The following is a 21104-nucleotide window of genomic DNA, read 5'->3' on the forward strand; positions in this document are numbered from 1 at the left end:
GACAGCACTTAACAACAACAACAACAACAACAGTTCATAAACATTTTGCTTTGTGACACTGACTGCAATCTCTACGTTTGTAACAGCTCTCTTCCCACCTCCTATGTGTGGTTACCCCCTCCTTGTGTCCTTCTTACCTATGCATTCCTGCCTGTCTACCTACACATTCTTAAAGACAGAGTTAGGACTGGATCTCCTTAGTACCCTGGGGAATGCCTGTGTTGTTCATTTTTTTTTTTTTTTTTAGAAAGTGGAAACAGAAGAGAGAATGTACTTTGTAAGACAAAACATGCTGTATGCTTTGATTAATAGGCATATCGGGTACATGACACCGGGATAAACCAGAATGGGAACAGGGAAATAACATGCCAAGTGTTCAAAGTCCAAAAGGCTAAGCAAACATCCCAGGTTCCCTGGTGGCTCTCTTTGTGTGTTTAAACCCTGCACATTCTGGTATCTAAGGTTACCAACTTGCCCAAATTGTTAGTTTTGTCATATAAACTGGAGCTACTGTTTTTCTGAACAATTTGCCCCAAATTAGTGTGCTGTGCTCCCTGGGCAGCATGTCTTGGACATGTTTCTCAGGTGCCAGTGTCTAATTCTAACCTTGCCCCTGCAAAATGATCTTGGGAAGCTAGAAAATCTATGAAAGAGAGGAAAACGTGATTGATTTCCTTAGCAGTGGTAAAGAAGTTATTATTTAAATTACACTTAGACATCTGCATACCCCACATGCAAAGTATTTTCTTAGCATTGAGGTACCAAATGGCTCTACCAGAGGCAGCAATAACTCCAGAGCCTGTCAATTCCAAGGGAAAAAGAAAAGTTGCTGCTGTTTACAGAATACCATCTTTGCGGACATTCTATCTCCAGGTCCATCTGTCATCCAGGCAATTTAATTTACTAAACGCTATTTGGATTCAGGTATTGCAGTGTTAAATACCAGGGGGCAAACACACAAAAGAAATGCATACAAAATTATATTGGAGGAGACAGGGAACTTGCTCCACATTGTAGTGTGATACAATCAGTGTGATAGGTAGGTAATCAGTGGCTAGGTGGTGGGATGGAGGGATAGGAGAGCAAGGTCGATGGTTTGAGGAAGAAAAGCTGTAAGGGAGAGGATTTTGATAAGCAGAGAGCAACTATGCTTCAAAGATCTAGGTTCCGTTTCAGCCCTATTACTCACAAAGTGAAGGGCTTTGGGTAAGTAACTCATCCTCCTGGAGCCTTAGCTTCCCTATCGGATATACAGGCATAATACTACCCTCCTACAATAAACGTATGTGGAGCATACATCCTACTGTAATCAACCACTCAACTCTGTTAAGCGGATATGGGAGGGGCTCTGAACAGAGGCAGGAAGGTGTGGATTGAAGGAAGTTGGCTCAGTCAGATGGAGGGAAGGTACCTCTTGGGAAATTATAGGAAATGAGCATGATGATATCAGGCTCTGAAAACTGGAGAGAGTAATTTAGACTGGGTGGGAGAGGCAAAAAATAGCCAATATAGTGTCCTGTGCAGTGGAAAAACTGTTAACAGTGGTGCTTTATGAACATAAATCCACTAAGACAAAAGGAATAAAACAGATAGGCAGGAGCCAGGCAGACCAGCCAGAGCTGACGCACTACTCCAGGCAGAAGGTAACGAGGCCAGCTATTTTCAGCCTCCATATGTTTTATTTTTCTCTTCCTTAGAGTTACAATAAGTACACCAAAGATCTATTTAGCATTCTATTAATTACAAAGTACTTACCCAAACTTTATTGCATTTTAAACTTGCAACCAGTGCAGTATTTGTTGCTATTTACAGATGGGAACGATTCAGAGTTAAATGATTTTGCCCACTGTAACTTAGCTGATAAGTGGCAGAAAGAGGTTTCTCACCCAGACTTCTAAACTCAGGCTTGCAGAAATGGGTAACTAGACCATCTCTAGAAAGGGGCTGCTGGAATCATTCACATCACACTATAAAGAATTCAGTTCAGTAATAAGTATGGTAAGAGCCTTCATGCCAGAGATGTTAAAGCCTTTGCCTTTAACCAGAAGGTCAGCAACCCAAAACCACCAGCTGCACTCATGGTGGCAGTCTGCTTCTGTAAAGATTACAGCCTAGGAAACACTATGGGGCAGTTCTACTCTTCCTATAGGGTTGCTTTGAGTTGGAATCGACCCAGTGGGTTTGGTTTTGGAATGCCAGCAGAAGGGGTCTCCTGATCTCACTGGTAAATATAAAATTGAAGAAGGAGCTGAGTATCCTCAACCAGCCTCTTCCTCTCTCCAGTTCCTGAGATCTGCCCACCTAGAAGCTGCTCTCCTCCTGTTCATTCAGGCTATAAATGGGACAGGAGCAGGGGTGGGTCCCCTGAGGGAGGCCCACTGCTGTCGGGGTGGTGACACAGTCACCTAATCTTAACTGCCTCCACAGTATACCATGCTTATCACCTTAGGGGTGATCAGTATTAAAGTTAAATTTTTGATCTTCATCTGCCTAAATCTCTCATGGGAAACAGTCTTTATTGGTAAAAATATATATATTAGCTCATAAAGTTATTATGATATTGAAGATAATAAATATGAAGTGCTTGGAACACAGTGGCCATGAAATAAATAGTACCTGTTATTGCATGTTTGGGAGCTCTGGTAGCATAGTGGCTAAAGCACTTGACTGCTAACCAGAAGGCCGGCGGTTCAAACCCACCGGCCACTCCTCGGAAGGAAGGTTGGGCAACCCTACTTCCATAGTGATACTGCCTCGGAAACCCAAGGAGGGGTCGCTATGAGTCGGGGCCGACTCGACGGCACATAACAACAACAACAACAACATTGCATGTTTATGGATTCTCTGTAACAGCAGTTAACTCTGAATCACTCATTTCTAGAGCTTCTGGACCAAAGCTTTCCATTATTTGTTAGAATCAAGTATCATTAAAACAACATCAAGAAGCAAATCAAATTGAATTTTTTAGAAGCTGGTTATTAGCAAATACTGCTGAAGATAAATATACCATCAACAAGGGGATGCTATTACTCTCTTTTTGGTGTTAGGTACCAAAAGCAAGTGCAATTTGACTCTTATGAACAAGTCTACAAATACAAAAATGCCAAAGAATCCTTGTTCAAAGTATCTGCAAAGTAATCCTAATTCTTCTTCAGTACCTTGTATGGCTCTGGAATAACTATTACAAGCTGGACAATGTTCTCAGCCAGTCATGCCATTTATGAGAAATAAGAATGGGCAAAAGGATTCTCTTTAGCAGTCAGAGGTTCCAAAAGCCCTTTTTGGGATCATGTAGAACCTGAGTATGAAGTCATTTATGCTATTTTAGTGAAGGAGATTAAATATGTATATTTGCATACTCTGACTTGCTTACTTTGGGCATGTCATCAAGAGGGACCGACTGCTGAAGAAGCACACCATGCTTGGTAGAGGGTCGGCAGATAAGAGGGAGACCCTCGATGAGAATGAATGACACAGTGGCTGCAACAGCCAGCTCAGACACAGCAATCATTTTAAGGATGGTGCAGGACTGGTGACATTTTGGTCCATTATATAAGGTTGCCATGAGTCAGAGCCAACTCGACAGCAGCTAACAACAACAGAACAAACCGTGCTGTAAGGTGGCACAGTGGAATCTTGGCCTGGGGCTTGGTCAGGGCAACATTCAATGGAACACCACCAGGCATCTAACTACATTACCAAATGGCTTTACATCAGTGAGCACTTATCAACCTCTCATTATCCTGGCCCCCAACACATGCAAGCTCACACCAACTGTTCCCAGCAGAGATGCTGTTCATTACTGAATTCTGTGGGGTAGCAAAGTTCTAGCAAGTGATTAGCAAACATTTTCTGAGTGTTTCCTGTGGGCAAGATGCTGTGTTCAGATCCCTTTGACAAGCCCAGTGGTGATCTTCACTGCCCCCTACCTCTTTCATTATCTTGATGGCTTCTACCCGGTGCTGAGGCGGGGGGTAAAGCAGCATGCGGTGATAGAGGGACTGGAGCACTGGCTTCATGGAGTCCACCGACCCCACCAGCCGGACCAGCTCAGCGGCGATGTAGTAGATGGTCCGCGCCACAGGCCCGCTCAGGGCTGGCGCCGTGGAGGAGCAGCCTGATCCCCGACCTTGGTCAGAAACGCCTGGGGCTGCAGAGTCTGACTCAACGCTGGCACTGGTGCTGCTGCTGTGGGCTGAAATGATGGTTTTGTCAAGAACTGGATTCCCCAGGATGACTATGAGAGCTGGGCAAAGGTTCTTCCTGGGAAGGAACAGGAGAAGAAATATTTTAACAAGTGAAATGGTAACTGTGACTACCATCCTGCAGGTAAATACCAGAGGCCACATATATGACTAATAAGAGTTGGGTTCTTGACTGTGTCTTTTTTTGGCAACATTCTGCTCTAGTTTTCCATGTCTCTCCATCACTTCTATGGATATCAAGAGAAAACTATGCCTCATAACTCAAGTAGGGGTTACCTAAATATAATATCTAGAGAAGGATTAAGAAACCATCCCACATGAAGAAATGGATCACAATGTAAATGGCTTAGTTATGAAGTTTTGTTTTCCTATTAATAGATGACTTGTACTTCTCATTTAAAAAGTTAATTTTAAATTCCATACTGACACATATCATTTGACTTCCTTCCTATGGGAAATTTCAATAACTCAGAGCAACTAGGTGGTTGCCTATGGGCCCCATCTGGTAATCTATGACTATGATTCAAAACCAGTTGCCATGGGGTCCATTCCAACTCGTGGTGACCTTATGTGTGTCAGAGTAGAATCCTGCTCCACAGGGTTTTCAATAGCTCATTTTTTGGGAAGTAGATCACCAGGCCTTTCATCTGAGGCATTCCTGGGTAGACTTGAACTGCCAAGCTTTTGGTTACCAGCAGAATATGTTAAATGTTTGAACTACCCAGGGACTACGTGACTAGTATTCAGATCACGATGGAGAATAAGGTTGGTCTGAGAATAAGGCTCAGTATCTCTTGTCCCCCTGGCACAAGTTTCTGGTGATTTTCCATGTTTTTAGAACAAGCTGATAACCTAGAAAGTCTTTTCACTCCTATTGATCATGATCCTATGATGTAAGCAAAATTTAAGAGGAAGTGTTATTTCAGTCCAACTATCATCAGTTTCTCTCTGTGTTTTGGTCTCACGCCTGTAAGCAGAGTTCCCTGTAGGCTACTCTCACTCTGAGGGAACTCCTGGTGACCACGGATGCTGTAAGATGGGACCCCAGGCACAGGTGGAAGGAGGAGGCACATGTGCTCACCAGATGAGGTCTGTGAAGCCCCGGTGCAGGTGCATGGAGGCAGAGCAGCTGCTGAGCACGGACAGGACACACTCAGAGTATAGCAGCTGCAGCTGCTGGTTGTCACTGGGGAGAAGCAAAAGCAGCACACAGACACACTCAGAATAAAAAGTGAAATCAGAGAGGGGCTGTGTGGGGAAATGTGTGGAAAAACGTTACCCATTGTAGAAACATTAATTTGGGGGTAGGGTTAGGATTTATTATTAGTAGTAGATATTAGTTTTTAGAGTAGTTTTAGATTTACAGGAAAATTGAATAAATACTACTGAAAGTTATTACATTACACCCCCTCAGATCGCCCCCCCCCCCACAAACACACACATGACACCAAACACAAAAACATTCCATGGAGTTGATTCCACCCCATGTGTGTCAGCGCAGAACTGTGCTCTGCAGGGTTTTCAATGCCCATTTTTCAGAATAGATCATCAGGCCTTCTCCCCCACCTAGTTCCCCTATTAACATCACATATTATTACATCTCATGGTACATTTTGTATAGTTAATAGAGCAATCTTGGTACATAATTATTAACTTAAACCCACAGTTTATTCCAGAAACACTAATTTTCAATACTTCTATTTATCTAAACTTGTTAAGAAACCTAGCATTCTTTATATTAATTGATCAATATGTGACTACATTGTATTGGCTTTTACTCTTTAGTTTTGAAGCACCATGGCCTTTCAATAGACAAATTATTTCTCCCAAAAACAATTATTATGAGATTCCACAATAGAGCCAAGTACAAAACCTTTATGGGAAGCACATTCTTACATCCAGATTAAGTCCTCTGCCAAGCCCAACAGAAAACACTGAAATTCAGGTGGGTGGCAATAGTGACTGATGGGGCCAAGGAAAAACTCAACTACCAAGGTCACATATAATACAAATATATAATGAACAGTTTAAGATAATTCAATCAGGAATTCTGTATGGAATGGAATACTCAGAGAAAGGAGAAACTTATTTTTCATAATAATTTTGCTGTGTCTCTTTTCTCCTAATTTAAGTTCTATTTTCCACAAAATCCCTTAAGGAAGACTAGTGTCCTTTACATTTCAAGTAACTTCCAAGAGAAGGGAGTGGAAGGAAAAAGTGAAGCTGGTGACAGACTAGAAGCCTAAAGAGACAGGAAGCGGGAGAAGTTATCATCAGATCCTCCCAAAGGCAAGAAGTTTACATCCATTAAAAACAAAACAAAACAAAACCCACTGCCATCAAGTCAATTCCAACTCACAGTGACCCCAAAGGACAGAGCAGAAATGCCCCATAGTGTTTCCCAGGCTGTAAATCTTTATGGAAGCAGACTGCCTCATCTTTCTCCTGCATAGTGGCTGGGGGGTTTAAACCACTGATTTTTTGGATAGCAGCTGAATGCTTTAATCACTATGCCACTAGAGCAACTGTCAAATTAAGAGAAATTTCCTAGTTGCAAAAGATAGAAAGACAGAGGCCTGGGTAGGGGGTCCTCATTCAACTGCTATGTGAAACATTCTTGTGCTGTCTATCTGTCAAAGTGACACTGTGCTCTAAAAAGGCTGAAGGAAACATCATGCCCACAGCTAATAAAGGTTTTATATTTTAAAGGGCTATAAAACAATCAAAAACAAAGAATGTAAGACAGAGATAATATGTGGCTCTTTATAGAAAAATTTGCTGACCCATACTCTCCAATGATGTCTCGTTCACCGACAATTGTGCAATGATGAATATACTACTACTATTTTGAAGAGGGAAATTCCACTTATATTTAGACTTACTCTATCACACCCTCTAAGGGTAGAAGAAGAGATGAGTAAAGGCCAAGTCTCCATAACAATTACTAGTTGCCATGAGGAAAGTGGTGGTTGGAAAAAGAATAAGAAAGGCAAGAAATCATTAGCCATTCTTGGGCTATGTAAGAACTTTAGGTTTCTAGGCTCCTATTCCCTATACTTGTGAACAGGAAATTCTTCCTGACCTGAAATAGGTTATTCTTGTGGGCCTAGGTAGTTAAGTAAGCAAGCAAGCAGATAAAGCACCATGTGGGAAGTTGCTATAATGAATAATTTAACACAAGGTTCTATGAGAGCATATAAGGGGGTTCCTCACCCTCCTTGGAAAGATCCAGACAGGATTTCCAAAGAAAATGGTATCTTAGTAGAGAGCCAATTCAAGTATGAGTCAGTCATGTGAGGAGTCGGGGAGAGGGTACGTGGGAAGAATGAGAGACAGAAGAGGAAGAAGATTAGGCTGCTGTGGTTGAAGAACAGAGCATAACGGTGTCCATCCAAAAAGGGAGAGTGTCGAGAGGTGGGCAGGGGCAGATCAGGAAGAGTCTAGCAGGCCAGGCTAAGATATCTGGACTTTGTCAAAAAAAGGTGAGACATGACCAGATTTATGTTTTGGAAAGATCACTTTCAATATAAAACAGGTTGGAAGGGACAAAATGGGGTGGGAGGCACAACATGAATGATAAGCCACTGTTCTGGTTCCCTAGTGCCACTCTGACAGGAATATACCACAAATGGGATGGCTTGAATAAACAGTTTATTCTCTTACAATTTGGGAGGCTAGAAGTCCAAGTTCCAAGTGCCAGGCTCTAGGGGCTGTGTGAAAGCCCCTTGACCTTGGGCTTCAGCTGTGCCTCTTGCTCCTGGCCCACTGAAGCTAGAGGCATCTCTTCACTCAGGCAGCTACTGGCTGCTGAGGCTAACAAGCCCAAGGTCGACAAATAAAATGGCACAGTCCCGATGTTACCAAACCGCAGGGTAGGCCATTGATTCAAGTCCATTGAAATTCCTAAGATTGGCAGAGCATGGCAGTCTGCTGAACAACAACACAGCTACATGCAGGGTTCAAGGTGCCATAAGCTAGAGACTATTCCCAAAGCTGTTTCTTATATACGAGGAGCAGACCACATCCCTAAAGCTGTTACTCAGCTGCTTGTGGTAGGTCCCACTATGGAGTTGATTGCCAGTTTCATCATGGGGAATAACTATCACCAGCTGCCTAGCCACTCAACCAGGCCCAGCCAAGTTGACACACAAACATAATCACCACAGCCACATTTTAAAAATTCAGTTGCGGAAGAGTATTTCAGAGCTGGCTTTGCTCTGCTGCTGTTGTTATTTGCTGTTGCGTCGGTTCTGGCTCTGACTCATGGTGACCTTATGTATAACAGAAGGAAATGTCACCTGGCCTGTGCCATCCCCATGACGGTTGCTGTGTTAAAGCCCACTGTTGTGGCTATTGTGTCAATCCACCTCACTGAGGGTTTCTCTAATTTTTGGTGATTCTCTATTTTACCAAAATAGTCCCAGCTTAATCTCTGACCTATCACTCAATCCATAGTAGAATGATAACTATTAAATGACCAAATTAAAACATTTCTTTCTCTCTCAATCTGTCAGTCTAGAATCACAAAAGGAAAATAATCATGGACAATGAAGATTCTCAATTTCTGAAATCATCAAAAAGCTCTGAACAACCACGGTTCCTATGAGTATCTACAAAGTGTGCAACTCCAAGTCCTGTGACTCACCAATGAGGCAATGCATTGCCAAGGAAACTAGCCTGAGAGTCTCCTTGGAGACTGACTGAGCGTGGCAGCTTTTCTGTGGGCTGCAGCAGACTGGAAAACAGGTGATTAGGGCCTTTCTATCATGAAAAAGGCTGTTAAAAATGGACATACCTTCATCAATACCCCTCACTAGATACACATACAAATGTGAACACCATATAAGCATTGAGTATTTGTCTGACTGTAGCCAGACACATACACAGAATGCACAGGGCAAGAAGGGGTCTAGAAACCAGGCAATTATTTTAAAATGCACTAGGGAAGGTTACTGGGAAGGGAGGGAAAGGGAGGAATGGCATGGAAAGTCTGTGACAAGCACGGTGACAATGGGAAAGCGGGGGACACAGATATGTGCACAAAAAGATAGAAACAGAGGCAAATACTATGACAGGTGCAATACTGCATTACCACTGGCACCAAACACCAGCCTATGGGTAAATGTTTAGACAAGTGAGAAAATCAGGCCGGGGTAGGCAAACAGGAATATACCCCAAAGCAAGGATAGATTTGGCCGATGACAGTCTTATGTATGTACTTGTGCTACAAAATTATCCACATATATTACAGAACTTAACAGAGGACAGGCTCGGAGTAGCTTTTCAGAGACAATCAAACACCTTGTGGGAGAGAATCACCAGGCCTGTAGTCTCAGGAGACATCATGCTCAATTGGCACAACATAGTACATAAAAATCTTCTCTATCCTACTTTGATGAGTGGTAACTTGGGTCTTAAAAGCTTTTGAGCAGCCATCTAAGATGCAACTATTGGTCTCCTCTCATCTGGAGCAAAGTAGAGGGAAGAAAATAAAAGTCATTTGGAAACAATTAGTCCAAAGATATGATGGACTACAAGGACCTCAGCCTTCACTACCCTGAGACCAGAATAACTAGATGGTGCCCAGCTACCAATGCTAACCACTCAGAAAGGGATCAAAATTTGAGATCCTGGATAGAATGGGAGGAAAAATGTGGAACAAAATTCAAAAACACAAAAATGACCAGAATTATTGATTGGATAGAGACTGGTCAAACCCCTGAGACTATGGCCCTGGGTTATCCTTCAGGCCTGGAAATGGACTCATTTCCGTGGATTGGCTCTCAGCCCAATAGTTGAAAGGTCTACAAACAGAACACCTACCCCAGGGAGATACATCCACCTACCCTAGGGAGATGCACCCCTTGGAACCATGAAACATCAGAGGGGCAGCTTTCAAGTACGGGGAAAGCTGGTCAGACGGGAATGCATAGATAGGAAGGGTACAGGGAGGGGGTAGTCACAGGGAATAGAGGGGAGGAGAGTTTTTGTGTTTGGGGATTGTAATTGGGGCCATGAAATCCAATGTTCATGAACGGTTGAGAGTAAAATGAATCTGCCTTGTAAATTTGTACCCAAATCACAATTAAAAAAGAAAAAAAAATGAAGGAGAAATGAAGATTTTTTTCCCTGGGAGTTGGGGGGCAGACCACTAGGGAAAAATCTGCCTATTCAGGAGGGTGGCAGTTACTTCTGGTCTTTTGTTTGAGCATTTCATGGTTGGGAGGTCGAGTATCTGCTGGGCTCATCCTCAGCCCACCTGTGAATTTCTTCTAGCCACGTGACCCACAGAGAAGAACTCTCATGAGTAGACCAGTGGGCCATGAAGGCTAAGCAGTCACCCATCTTCACAAGGTTCCTGTGAGGGAAGTTTGGTAGCACATTCTGGATCTCTGGAGTTCTTATAAAAGGGGCCCTGGTGGTGCAGTGCTTAAATGCTTGGCTGCTAACCAAAAGGGCAGTGGTTTAAATCCACCAACAACTCGGTGGGAGAAAAGACAGACAATCTGCTCCTGCAAAGACTGTTGTTGTTGTTATATGCTGTCAAGTGGATTTTGAGTCATGAAATGATGGGTAGAACTGCCCCCGTAGAGTTTCCTAGGTTGTAATCTTTTTGGAAACAGATCACCAGGTCTTTTCTCCTGTGGAGTGGCTGGTGGGTTCGAACTGCTGACCTTTCAGTTAGCAGCCTAGTGCTTAGCCTTTGTGTTCCCAGGACTCCCTCCATAAGGATTATCATCTAGGAAACTCTATGGGGCAGTTCTACTTTGTTACATACAGTCATTATGAGTCGGAAGCAACATGAGGACACACAACAACAGAGTTCTTAGAGTGTTTTTTTTTTTTTTGTTGTTGTTGTTGTTCTTATTGCTTTTTAAACGTTGACTTTGCTTCTCTTAAAAAACAGATTCAAATTTAGTTAGGATAAAAAGAGCATTAGGTAATTATGTGACCGGAATTAGAACAAATGGTATAAACACCTAGCCTTGTCTCACTGACTCCAACTGCTTTGGCATAGATTCCACTCTAATATTCTGTATTGGGAGGAGAGGGAAGGGGGAAAAGGGTAGCAGGAGATAGATAGGCAGATAATGAACAAATATTTTCCTAAGCCAAATTCTCCTTCCAAAAATTCTTGGATTTAAACAGCATCTTGTAACTCAACTTGCCTAATATAGAAATCTATTAATACCACATCTCCAACGCATGTGAGTGAATCATTGTATGTACCTGAATGCATTTTCTAAATCTGCCTGAGAGATGGAACATACAAACCCCTACAGAACTAAAAGCCCTATGAAGTATGCAGTCACTGATTGTGGAAATTGTTGTTGATGGAAAGTACTGACCATGGTGTGATCTCAGAAAGAATCTGTTTAGAAGTAAAAGGCAACAAGTACAGCTAGTAGACACAGAAGGAGTTCAGGCAGTATGACCAGAAGAAACTATAGGTTATAAAAATTTAAGGGAAGAAAGAGATAGCTCAAGAGGAAAGTACTGCAGAACTGCGGAAAGTGCTACATTCTTTGAACCATAAGAGTAAGAGCAGCCAAGGCCCCTCTGACCAGGTGGGCACAAAAGTAAGCATGCTGCACTCCTGGCTTGTCAACAGGACTCCAATATTAGGGTAATGGAATCATGAAAAGAAAGACCACAATCAAAGAAAGCAAAGTCCTTAGAGGTAGAATCATGACCAGAAGAAATATTAAAAAACCAGATAAGAGTATGAGAACCCTATAGAAACCATTAAGCTCTATAACAAGATGCCTCAAGCCATCTTTCAGAGGGTGGCTCAAGAAGATAAAGTAAAATATTATAATGAAATGTGAGAAGACCTGGAATTAGAAAACCAAAAGAGAAGGACATGCTTGGCATTTCTCAAGCTGAAAGAACTGAAGGAAAAATTCAAGTCTCAAGTTGCACTATGAAGGACTCTATAGACAAAATATGGAATGACACAGGAAACACCAAAAGAAGATGAAGGAATACACGCAGTCACTGTACCAAAAAGAACTGGTTGATGTTCAACCTTTTCCGGAGGGAGTATATGATCAAGAACTGATGGTACTGAAGGATGAAGTCCAAGCTGCGCTGAAGGCATTGACAAAAAAACAAGGCTCCAGGAATTGATGGGACACCACATGAGATGTTTTAACAATGGGTGCCATGCTAGAAGGCTCACTCAGAGTAGAACTGCCTCACAGGGTTTTCTTGGAGCAGATTGTCAGATCTTTCTCCTGCCAAGTCACTGGGTGGGTCTGAATCACCAGCCTGTCAGCAGTCGAGTGCTTAATCACCATGCCACCAAGGCTCTCATTACTACACTACCAAAAAAAAAAAAAAAAAAAAAAAAAAACCCACTGTCAGAGTTGATTCCAACTAAGAGCAACTCCCATCGGGTTTACAAGGCTGTAAATTTTTACAGAAATAGATCACCTCATCTTCCTCCCACTGAGCAGCTGGTGGGTTGGAATTGCTGACCTTGTTAGCAGCCAAATACCTTACCCACTACACCACCAGAGCTCCCTAACTATGCTACCTCCCAACTATGCATCCCACCTGTCAGGTAAAAATCAAATGTCCAATGTTAGAATGCCCTTACTTTATGATAGCTCCTGCTGCCTTGAACAGAACCCTCATTTCCTTTAATCCACCCCCAAATCATGTAACTCAAGATGAAATCCTATAACAATTTTCCTATCACCCTTTTACTTAATGGCTCTCCACAGTATATAGATTCCTTGTTTCAGGAAGATAATAACCTAATTCTATTAACCTTAGGTGTCCTTGGTGCTCTTTGCCTGGTGGGCAGCAACAGCCTGTTAAATAAATCTTCTAATTTGATCCTTACAAAAGCCCTAATACAAATCCTTATCTTACAAATGAGGAAGCCCAACCTTATGGGAGTTTAGAGCTTTGCCCAAAGTCAAGAGCTAGTAAATGGCAGAACTGGGGTTTTAATCCAACAAAGATAATGCCTATAGTAATTAAATACCACTTTTGATCAGGTCTTAGAAGAGAAGCCAATGAGAAATATACTCCAGCCCTGACACAATGCCGTCGCTGGAACTGGGAAGAGCTGGGGCAGAGTTAGTGCTAGAAGAGGTCTAAACTCTGGTCATGGATGGGCAGGATGACTATGTAACAAGGATACTTCTGAGAGTGAAAGAGAGTGATTAAAATTATTACCAACGGGCATAAACTGGGACTGTCCCAGGCAAACCAGGTCACATGGGCACCTGGCAGATGGGGTTCACTGCAAGAGGTGCTGGAGCCCTTCAGGTGGGATGATAATAGTCAGGAAGGATGAGGAGGGAAGCCCAAAGCAAACAAACAAACTCAAACTCATTGCTGTCCAGTTGTTTCCTCTCGTGGTGACCCCAGATGTACAAAGTAGAAGTTTACTCCATAAGGTTGTTTTGTGACCTGTCAGAAGCAGATCAGCAAGCTCTTCTTCTGAGGTGCCTCTGGGTAGGCTTCTTCTGGGTAGGTTTGAATCACCAAAACTTTTAGTTAATAGCCAGGTACTTAACCATTAGTGCCTCCTAAGGACTCAGAGCAGGACCCGGGGGAGCCATTTATATCCCCTATGCTGTAAGACATATCTTTCCTGTGGGAAAAGAAATGCTCACACCTGGATCCTGCCTTGAAAGGTAGGGTGGCAGAAATCTGAGGGTGGAGATGGGGATGAGGTTAAGTGCTTTTCTTCCCAAACGATCCAAAACCAAACCAAACTCACTGCCATCTAGTCAATTCCGATTCATAGCAAGCCCCCCATTGGGTTTCCAAGGCTGTAAATCTTTACAGAAGTAGATTGCCCCATCTTTCTTCCATGGAGCAAGTGGTGGGTTTGAACCACTAACCCTCTGGTTAGCAGAAAAATACCTTATCCACTATGCTACCAAAGCTCCTCTCTGACTGGTGCTACCCATGTATTAAATAGGTCTCATAATTTTTTAAGGACCTAATTTAAGGAGCTCTAGGGCACTGTGCCTAAGGTATTTGACTGCTAACCAAAAAGTTGGTGGCTCAAATCCACCAGGCGCTCTTCAGAAGAAAGAGGATGCAATCTACTTCCAAGATATACCCTCTTGGAAATATAATGGGGGTTGCTTGAGTCAGAGTTGATTTGATGACAGTGAGTTTAGGTTTGGTTATTTTTAATACAAAGAGAACTTCATTTGGTCAAACATGCAGGCCTAAAAGAACACTGTTTAAATTGCTGTAAAACCCATTTAGCAACAACTTTTCAGAGGAATTCTAAGCTTAGCTTAAAATATAACTAGTTTCTGAAATATAAACAACAACAAAAAATAAGTTTCTGCAATGTTTCCAGCAACATGAGAGACCTTGCTCATGTCAGAAAGTGGAGAATTTCTCCCAGCTCATTACTATATACAAATTCCATGAATAAGAATGTTCTGAAATATTAAATGCTTTATTTATCAGTAAATAATAGCTTAGTATGTTTTTCACAACTCGGAATCTTACTGTGCTATAAAATTTTGTAATTAAGTATAAATTTAGAATTAATGAAGTAGAGACTTTTCATTCCATCTTGGAAAGTTTGGCCTTTTTATGGTTTGGCTTTAACAACAGATGCATAAGTTATCTTATTAAGTTGCTACTTGGAGAGTTGGAGTAATAGACATCACCTTAAATGAACTAATATTATTGATTAAACTTACATGCAAAAAAGAAACGTACATAAACATCAGGGTGACATGTTCTTTTTTTAAAGACAAGTATGTGAACACATAGGCTGAGTGAGAAATAGAGAAAGACCCCACAGTCCAAGCCCTCATTTGACAGGAGAGGCATGTGCAGCACTGTTCCCTGCATTTAAGACTCATTTAAGGTTCGACAGCTGGGACATGCACAGGCCAGGACCAGCCCTCACAGCAATTAGCCTTAGCCCAACATTCTTTCTACTCAGCTTCATGTGGAGGGATTACCCATGGTGAATAAGAGCAAGAGTATCTGAAGCACTTACTTTATGGCGGCTTGTAGCTTCTCACAAAGGACAGTGAGTACAGAGACAACATCATCACAGAGGGACTCTACTGTTGACCCTTTAAAACAGAGGAAGTTCTAGGTGTTAGGCAGTAGCAGGAGGCACTGAAGTTACCTCAACAGTCCTTCCCATTTTCCATTTTTGATGTTTCTAGGAATGCAAGGATGATTTTCAGATGGTGAGCCTCTCTTGGGCCACCAAAAGTCTTAGAACTATCACAGAAAAGACAGGAATTGAACATAATTATTTCTTTGTAAAGCAGAACACTCAAAAGATAGTCTATAAAAAAAAATTCTGTTTATTATTATAAATAAAATTGATTCACACTGAACTAAAGAAAATCTGGGTAACTGAAAACCAAAAATACTCAACTGACAATTTAATATTTAGTTCACGCATCCCTTATTTTGACCACTCGAGTTTCTGAGAAGATTTGAGTTGTGTCCTAGAGGGATAAAATATGGTAGCATGAAGGAATGATGGGCTTTTGGAACTAGGTAGCCAAAGAAAAGGGGCAAAACCATTGAATGAATCACCATCCTCACCTATTTTAAATATTTGCCAGATACTTATGTGTGTGTCCAGAGGGCACAAGGTCTTTGTTGTTAATGGAGACACAGTCAATGCCATAAAAATAATGTTCCCCTCCCTGTGTATTCTAATGCTCCCACAGATGCACTGAAGTGTACTGGAAAAAGGAAGGAGTTTGGGATCCATTCAAGGACTGGTCCATAACTTACTGATTATGTGAACTTGGGAAAGCTTCGGTTTTCTTTTCGGCAAAATGAGATAATAATTGCAATTTCACACACTGTTTGGTGAAGCGAAATAGCATATAAAAGTATTCAAAATTAATAATCCACTAAGTATTTGATGAAAGAGTATATAAATGGATGACCATGGGGTCAAGGTAGATAAAGAAAAAATGGCAAGAGTATAAGAGAGAAAATAAAAGTAAAGTTGGAGGAGAGTAGGAGAAAGAAAAATGTTTTGGTTCTGTGTTACTTAAGGATGTGTGTCAACTTGGCTGGGCTGTGGGTTTGACTGGCTGGGTAGCTGGATGCAGTTATTCCCTATGATGAGATTGTAATCATCTCCATGGTAGAATCTGCTGTGAGCAGGTAAATAGTTGCCTTCAGGTATGGCTTGCTTCCAGTATATAAGGAGAAGCTTTGAGAAAGGCCTCTAGCTTTTTGGCACATCTAGATCCCGCATCTGGCTGAGTCTCCAGTGGTCTGCCATGTTGCCTGCCAATCTTGGGACTGGTTCGGGATTTGAACTATTGGCCGGCCATGTTGCCTACTAATCTTGGAATTATTCCATTTTACCTGTCGGCCTTGGGTCTGTCAGCATCAGCAGCCAGCAGCTGCCAGAGTTAGGAGGTGCCTCTCATTCCAGTGGGCCTGGAGTAAGAGGCAGAGCTTCAGCCCAAGGTCAAGGGGCCTTCACCCAGCCCCTAGTCTGCTCAGAATTTGAACTTCTAGTCTCCTAAACAGTAAGAGAAGGGCTCTGGTAGCATAGTGCCCAAGGCACTTGACTGCTAACCAGAAGGCTGGCAGTTCAAACCCACCAGCCACTACTCGGAAGGAAGGTTGGGCAATCTACTTCCACAGTGATACTGCCTCGGAAACCCAAGGAGGGGTCGTTATGAGTCGGGTCAGACTCGATGGCACATAACAACAACAACAAACAGTAAGAGAATACATTTCTGTTTGTTAAGCCATTCACTCTAGTCTTTCTATTATGGCAGCACTAAAGAACCAGACAGGTCCTCAGAATTTAAGATCTTAAATGAAGGAACAGGAGCTCTGGTGGCGTAATTGAGAAATAAGTTATAATGATAAACACATAGCTTTAAAATAAATACAATCTATAAGTAAAATTCAAACTCAGTTTTAGATCAATTTTAAATGTGTGCCCTGATTTTTTAAATCAATATATATTTAAAAATGTATCCTTGACTAAGAGGACTTTGATCCCCTTTTCAGTTTATCAAATCATCCTATATTAAAGTGAAGATTTTTTGAAAACTGTAGTAGCCAAAAAACAGGAAAAGATAAGGGGAACACTTTGGAACACATGACTGAGAGCTTCAGAAAGTACCAAGACGCTGGACCACTTCCTGGCCTCCTGCCCAAGAACATAGCAAGACATGACCATGGCAACACACCCAACCAATGCCTCAGAAATTACTAAGCATTTCACTTTATCGTTCTTCTACGCTTTTTCCTCCCACCTGTGGCATTTGTTCTCGCCTTTTCATTCCCTCCCTTTTTCATCTTTTCCACATCCCATCCCCTTTTCCTCTGATTAACTAGTGAAATAATGCAGTTTTCAATATTCAAAAAAATGACCGAATACTGTCTGAAATGAAACCTATAGTTCAATTTTTAATCCGAAGATTGAATTTTTCATCTCTTTTAGAAACCAAACATTATTTTAAAATTTCTGAGTGTCCATTACATGTTGACTGCTACTTTTTCTTTTCCTGGGGGTCAGAAGAAGCCTCCTCACCCTGATTTCATCTGCTACTTAAGCCGGACTGTCTGTTCTTCGAGAACCTCTGTGAGCCACGTAACTCACTGTTCATGTTGAGAAATTGGTATTTCACAAGCATATTTGTGGTACAATGGCACTGGATGCCGATCAAATTTCTACCACCCCTATCCAGTTCTCATTTTAGCAACACTTGATTTCATGGAGAATGAAGTAATAAAACAAAGAAACAAAAATCAACAGCCCCAAGACAGAAGGTAACCTTGCATGGTTGGAAGAGGAATAGGTGTGGCTGGCATTAAATGAGTGTCAGTGAAGTTTGACAACAGCTGATTAAATATACCACAGAAGGCAAAGCTAAGCAGAAGCTCTAAGGGAAATGGTCAACTAACCGGAGAACTCCTGGTTGTCTTTATATACCCAGCACCTTGCTCCGAGTAATCATTCTTATACCTCATATTTAAACTGCACTAGTAAAAATCAAATCTCATACCTTGATTCCCGAATCCCTGTGGGACATCTGGGTTTTCAATTATCTAGTAAGAGAGACACACAGAGGACAATTAGAAGACTCAATGCAAGAATAATCCTGACACTTAGACAATGGAAGTTTCTAAGAAACAAAATGGCATCCTGAGCCATCAGGGCTCAGCTAACCTTAAGAATACCCTACAGCTCTTGATAGCTTATCATTAGACTCAACCAAACCAAACTCATTGCCATGAAGTCAATTCTAATTCATAGCAACCCTATAGGACAGACTACAACTGCCTCATAGAGTTTCCAAGGCTGTACTCTTTATAGAAGCAGACTGCTGCATCTTTCTCCCATGGAGCAACTAGTGGGTTTGAACCATCAACCTATCAGTTAGCAGCTGAGCACTTAACTACCACTCCACCAGGGCTCCTTCGCTTTTTATTACTCATGATATTTATGAGAAAGACTATGATGTCTGAATTTGAGCCGAGCAGTTCCAAGAAGAATTCATTCAGAGAGCCCACAAAATTCATGGAAGCCTTAGCTTCATGTTTCACTTTAGGATATCAGGGTGCTGGGCCAGTGACTTGGGAAATGTCTGCATAAACAGAAAAAAAAAATTACTTCTGGATAAAGAACAATTTGTCCCAATGCCACAGATACATGGTGGATTCTTACTCATAAGAAAGATCAGTTTCCTGGATTTCAAAACACTGATGCAAAGATGACTCCTGGCGAGAAGCATCTTCTTACTATTTAATGGGGAAGCATATTAACTTCTAACCAGACCAGTCATTCTTGGCTGTCATTAGGTAGCTCCTCCACTATAAGGGCAGAGACTGAACCTTGGAAGGAAGGGAGATTAGGGATGGGAAGATGTTGAAAACCAGTAAGACTTACTTCCCATGTAGGGACAATTCAAGGAGTATACAGTTGAGAAGGAGTTGGGTAGCACTGTCATTAAGAGATAGGCTGATAACCAAAAGGTTGGTGCTTCAAACCCACCAGTTGCTCCATGGGTGAAAGATGTGGCAATCTGTTTCCCTAAAGATTAAAGCCATGGAAACCATATGGGGCAAGTTGTACTCTGTCCCATTGGGTCATTATGAGTTGGAATTAATTTGAGGGCAATGGGTTACAGAGTTGAGAGTATGAAGGAGGTTCTTCTGTCTCCCCACCTCATTGCACTGGGATGTGTGGGAGGGATGGACATTAGGTAGAAGACACATTTCATGATAATGCTTTTAGGGTTCTAGATATTCATTTTCTTTCTGTGCCATTTAAGTTTCCTGATACCGAGATAGCCTGTGATGTCTTTCCAGTATTGCCACACTATATCCACGTCTTCCCCAGGCAGTGCTAAGGGTCCCACAGGAGAACATACAGCCTCATTAGAATGAAACTTCTCCATTCCTATAGACTAGCCCACTTTAGTGTTTAAAAATAGCCATTCTTAGGTGGCAAACTTATTTCTCTACTTCACAGACATCATAAATGTTTAAAGTATTAGCATTTGTAGGAGCTCTGGTGTGTTTTTCCAGGACAAAGAATCCTATCTCCAGGGACTGCATCAATAAATAGAAAGGAAATTGCAGGAAACACTAATTTTCCATCTAATTTGGGATCTTGCCTTGGACTAGGGCTGAGTCCAGATGGTCAGTGATGAGCAGGAAGAGAGGGCTGATTAGCTACATAATACGACCGGACAGAGGCAGATAACCCCTACGGTATCATCCAGACCTCACAGCTATAACTGTTACCACTTCAACAGAAGAAAAATAGGAATGCTAAAGTGAACTAAAAGACTGTTAGTTTACTGGAAACCTAATACCATCCTACAAAGATTTTTCAAAAATTTAAAAAGTTTAAAAATGAGATTAAGTGCACTAATATAATTGAAAGGAGTTTGAAATCATAAAACATTAGATATTTTTACTAGTATAGTATTTGATCATGTTGCTTTTTAATAAGGATGGGATATGACTCTATATTAGTGTGAGAATTCTCAACGTCTTAGATTTATTTCCATTAGAAACATTTTTTTCCTTAATATGTTTTCATTGATAGACCTGAATTTCTTTTGAACTAATATTTCCACACAACTATATTCAGAATCCAAGTATAAATAGGATAGTTTTTAACAGAAGGTAAGCTAAAATAAAGGAGTCCTGGTGGTACAACGGCTAAAGCACTCAGCTGCTAACTGAAAGGCTGGTGGTTTGAAGCCACCAGCTGTTCACAGAAGAAAAGGCCTGGCAATCGGTGAAGACTGTCATTGTTGTGTGCTGTTGAATCCGTTCGGACTCATAGCAACCCTGTAAGGCAGACTACAACTGCCCCATACAGTTCCCTAGACTGTAAATCTTTGCAGGAGCAGACTGCTAAGCCTTTCTGTCTGCAGAGCCACTCACTGGTGGGATGGAATAGCCAATTTTACATATGGCCTAGGAAAACTCAGAGGGTCACTGTAAGTTGGAATTGGCTCAATGGCACACGACACAACAACAAGTGAAAATAATAAAAGTATCTTAATTTTTTTTTTTTAAATAATATAAACTTGGGATTTGGTTGTGGAAAACACAAAGAAATTCAGTACTTGTATTTTCAGGTCCCTGTTTTTCAGCACTGGCTGTTAGAAGTGCGTATTAGCAGAGAACCTGAGCTGGGAGTCAGTCAGGAGAGCAGGGGTTTAGTTCTGGATTTCTCATTGACAAGCTTTAAGCTTTAGGTAAGACACTGCCACCTCCCTGGGCTTTAGCTTTCTTATTTGTAAAATGAAGAACAAAATAATTTGACTAGATGATCTCTAAGGTTCCACCTTAATTCCATGATTCTCTTTAAAAAAAAAGAAAAGAAAAAGGTGAACTTAAATATGAAAACTAAGTTTCTGGAAAAATAAAACTAATTTCTGA

The 21104-nt window shown here is 41.6% G+C and overlaps 1 protein-coding gene across 1 annotated transcript in view; it reads right to left on the reverse strand.

Moving 5' to 3' along the window:
* ARFGEF3 (ARFGEF family member 3) overlaps positions 1-21104 on the reverse strand; it is a 232027-nt gene that overhangs the window by 97473 nt on the left and 113450 nt on the right. Inside the window, exons 7-10 of the mRNA XM_007946301.2 lie at positions 18209-18251; positions 15199-15277; positions 5287-5391; positions 3930-4263 (exon numbers count right to left, since the gene is read on the reverse strand). Coding sequence (XP_007944492.1) covers positions 3930-4263; positions 5287-5391; positions 15199-15277; positions 18209-18251 — 561 coding nt within the window. The remainder of the gene's footprint in view (positions 1-3929; positions 4264-5286; positions 5392-15198; positions 15278-18208; positions 18252-21104) is intronic.

The sequence above is a fragment of the Orycteropus afer genome, unplaced genomic scaffold (genome assembly GCF_000298275.1).
Source record: "Orycteropus afer afer isolate SDZICR_OR568_19922 unplaced genomic scaffold, OryAfe1.0 scaffold00155, whole genome shotgun sequence".
NCBI lineage: Eukaryota > Metazoa > Chordata > Mammalia > Tubulidentata > Orycteropodidae > Orycteropus > Orycteropus afer.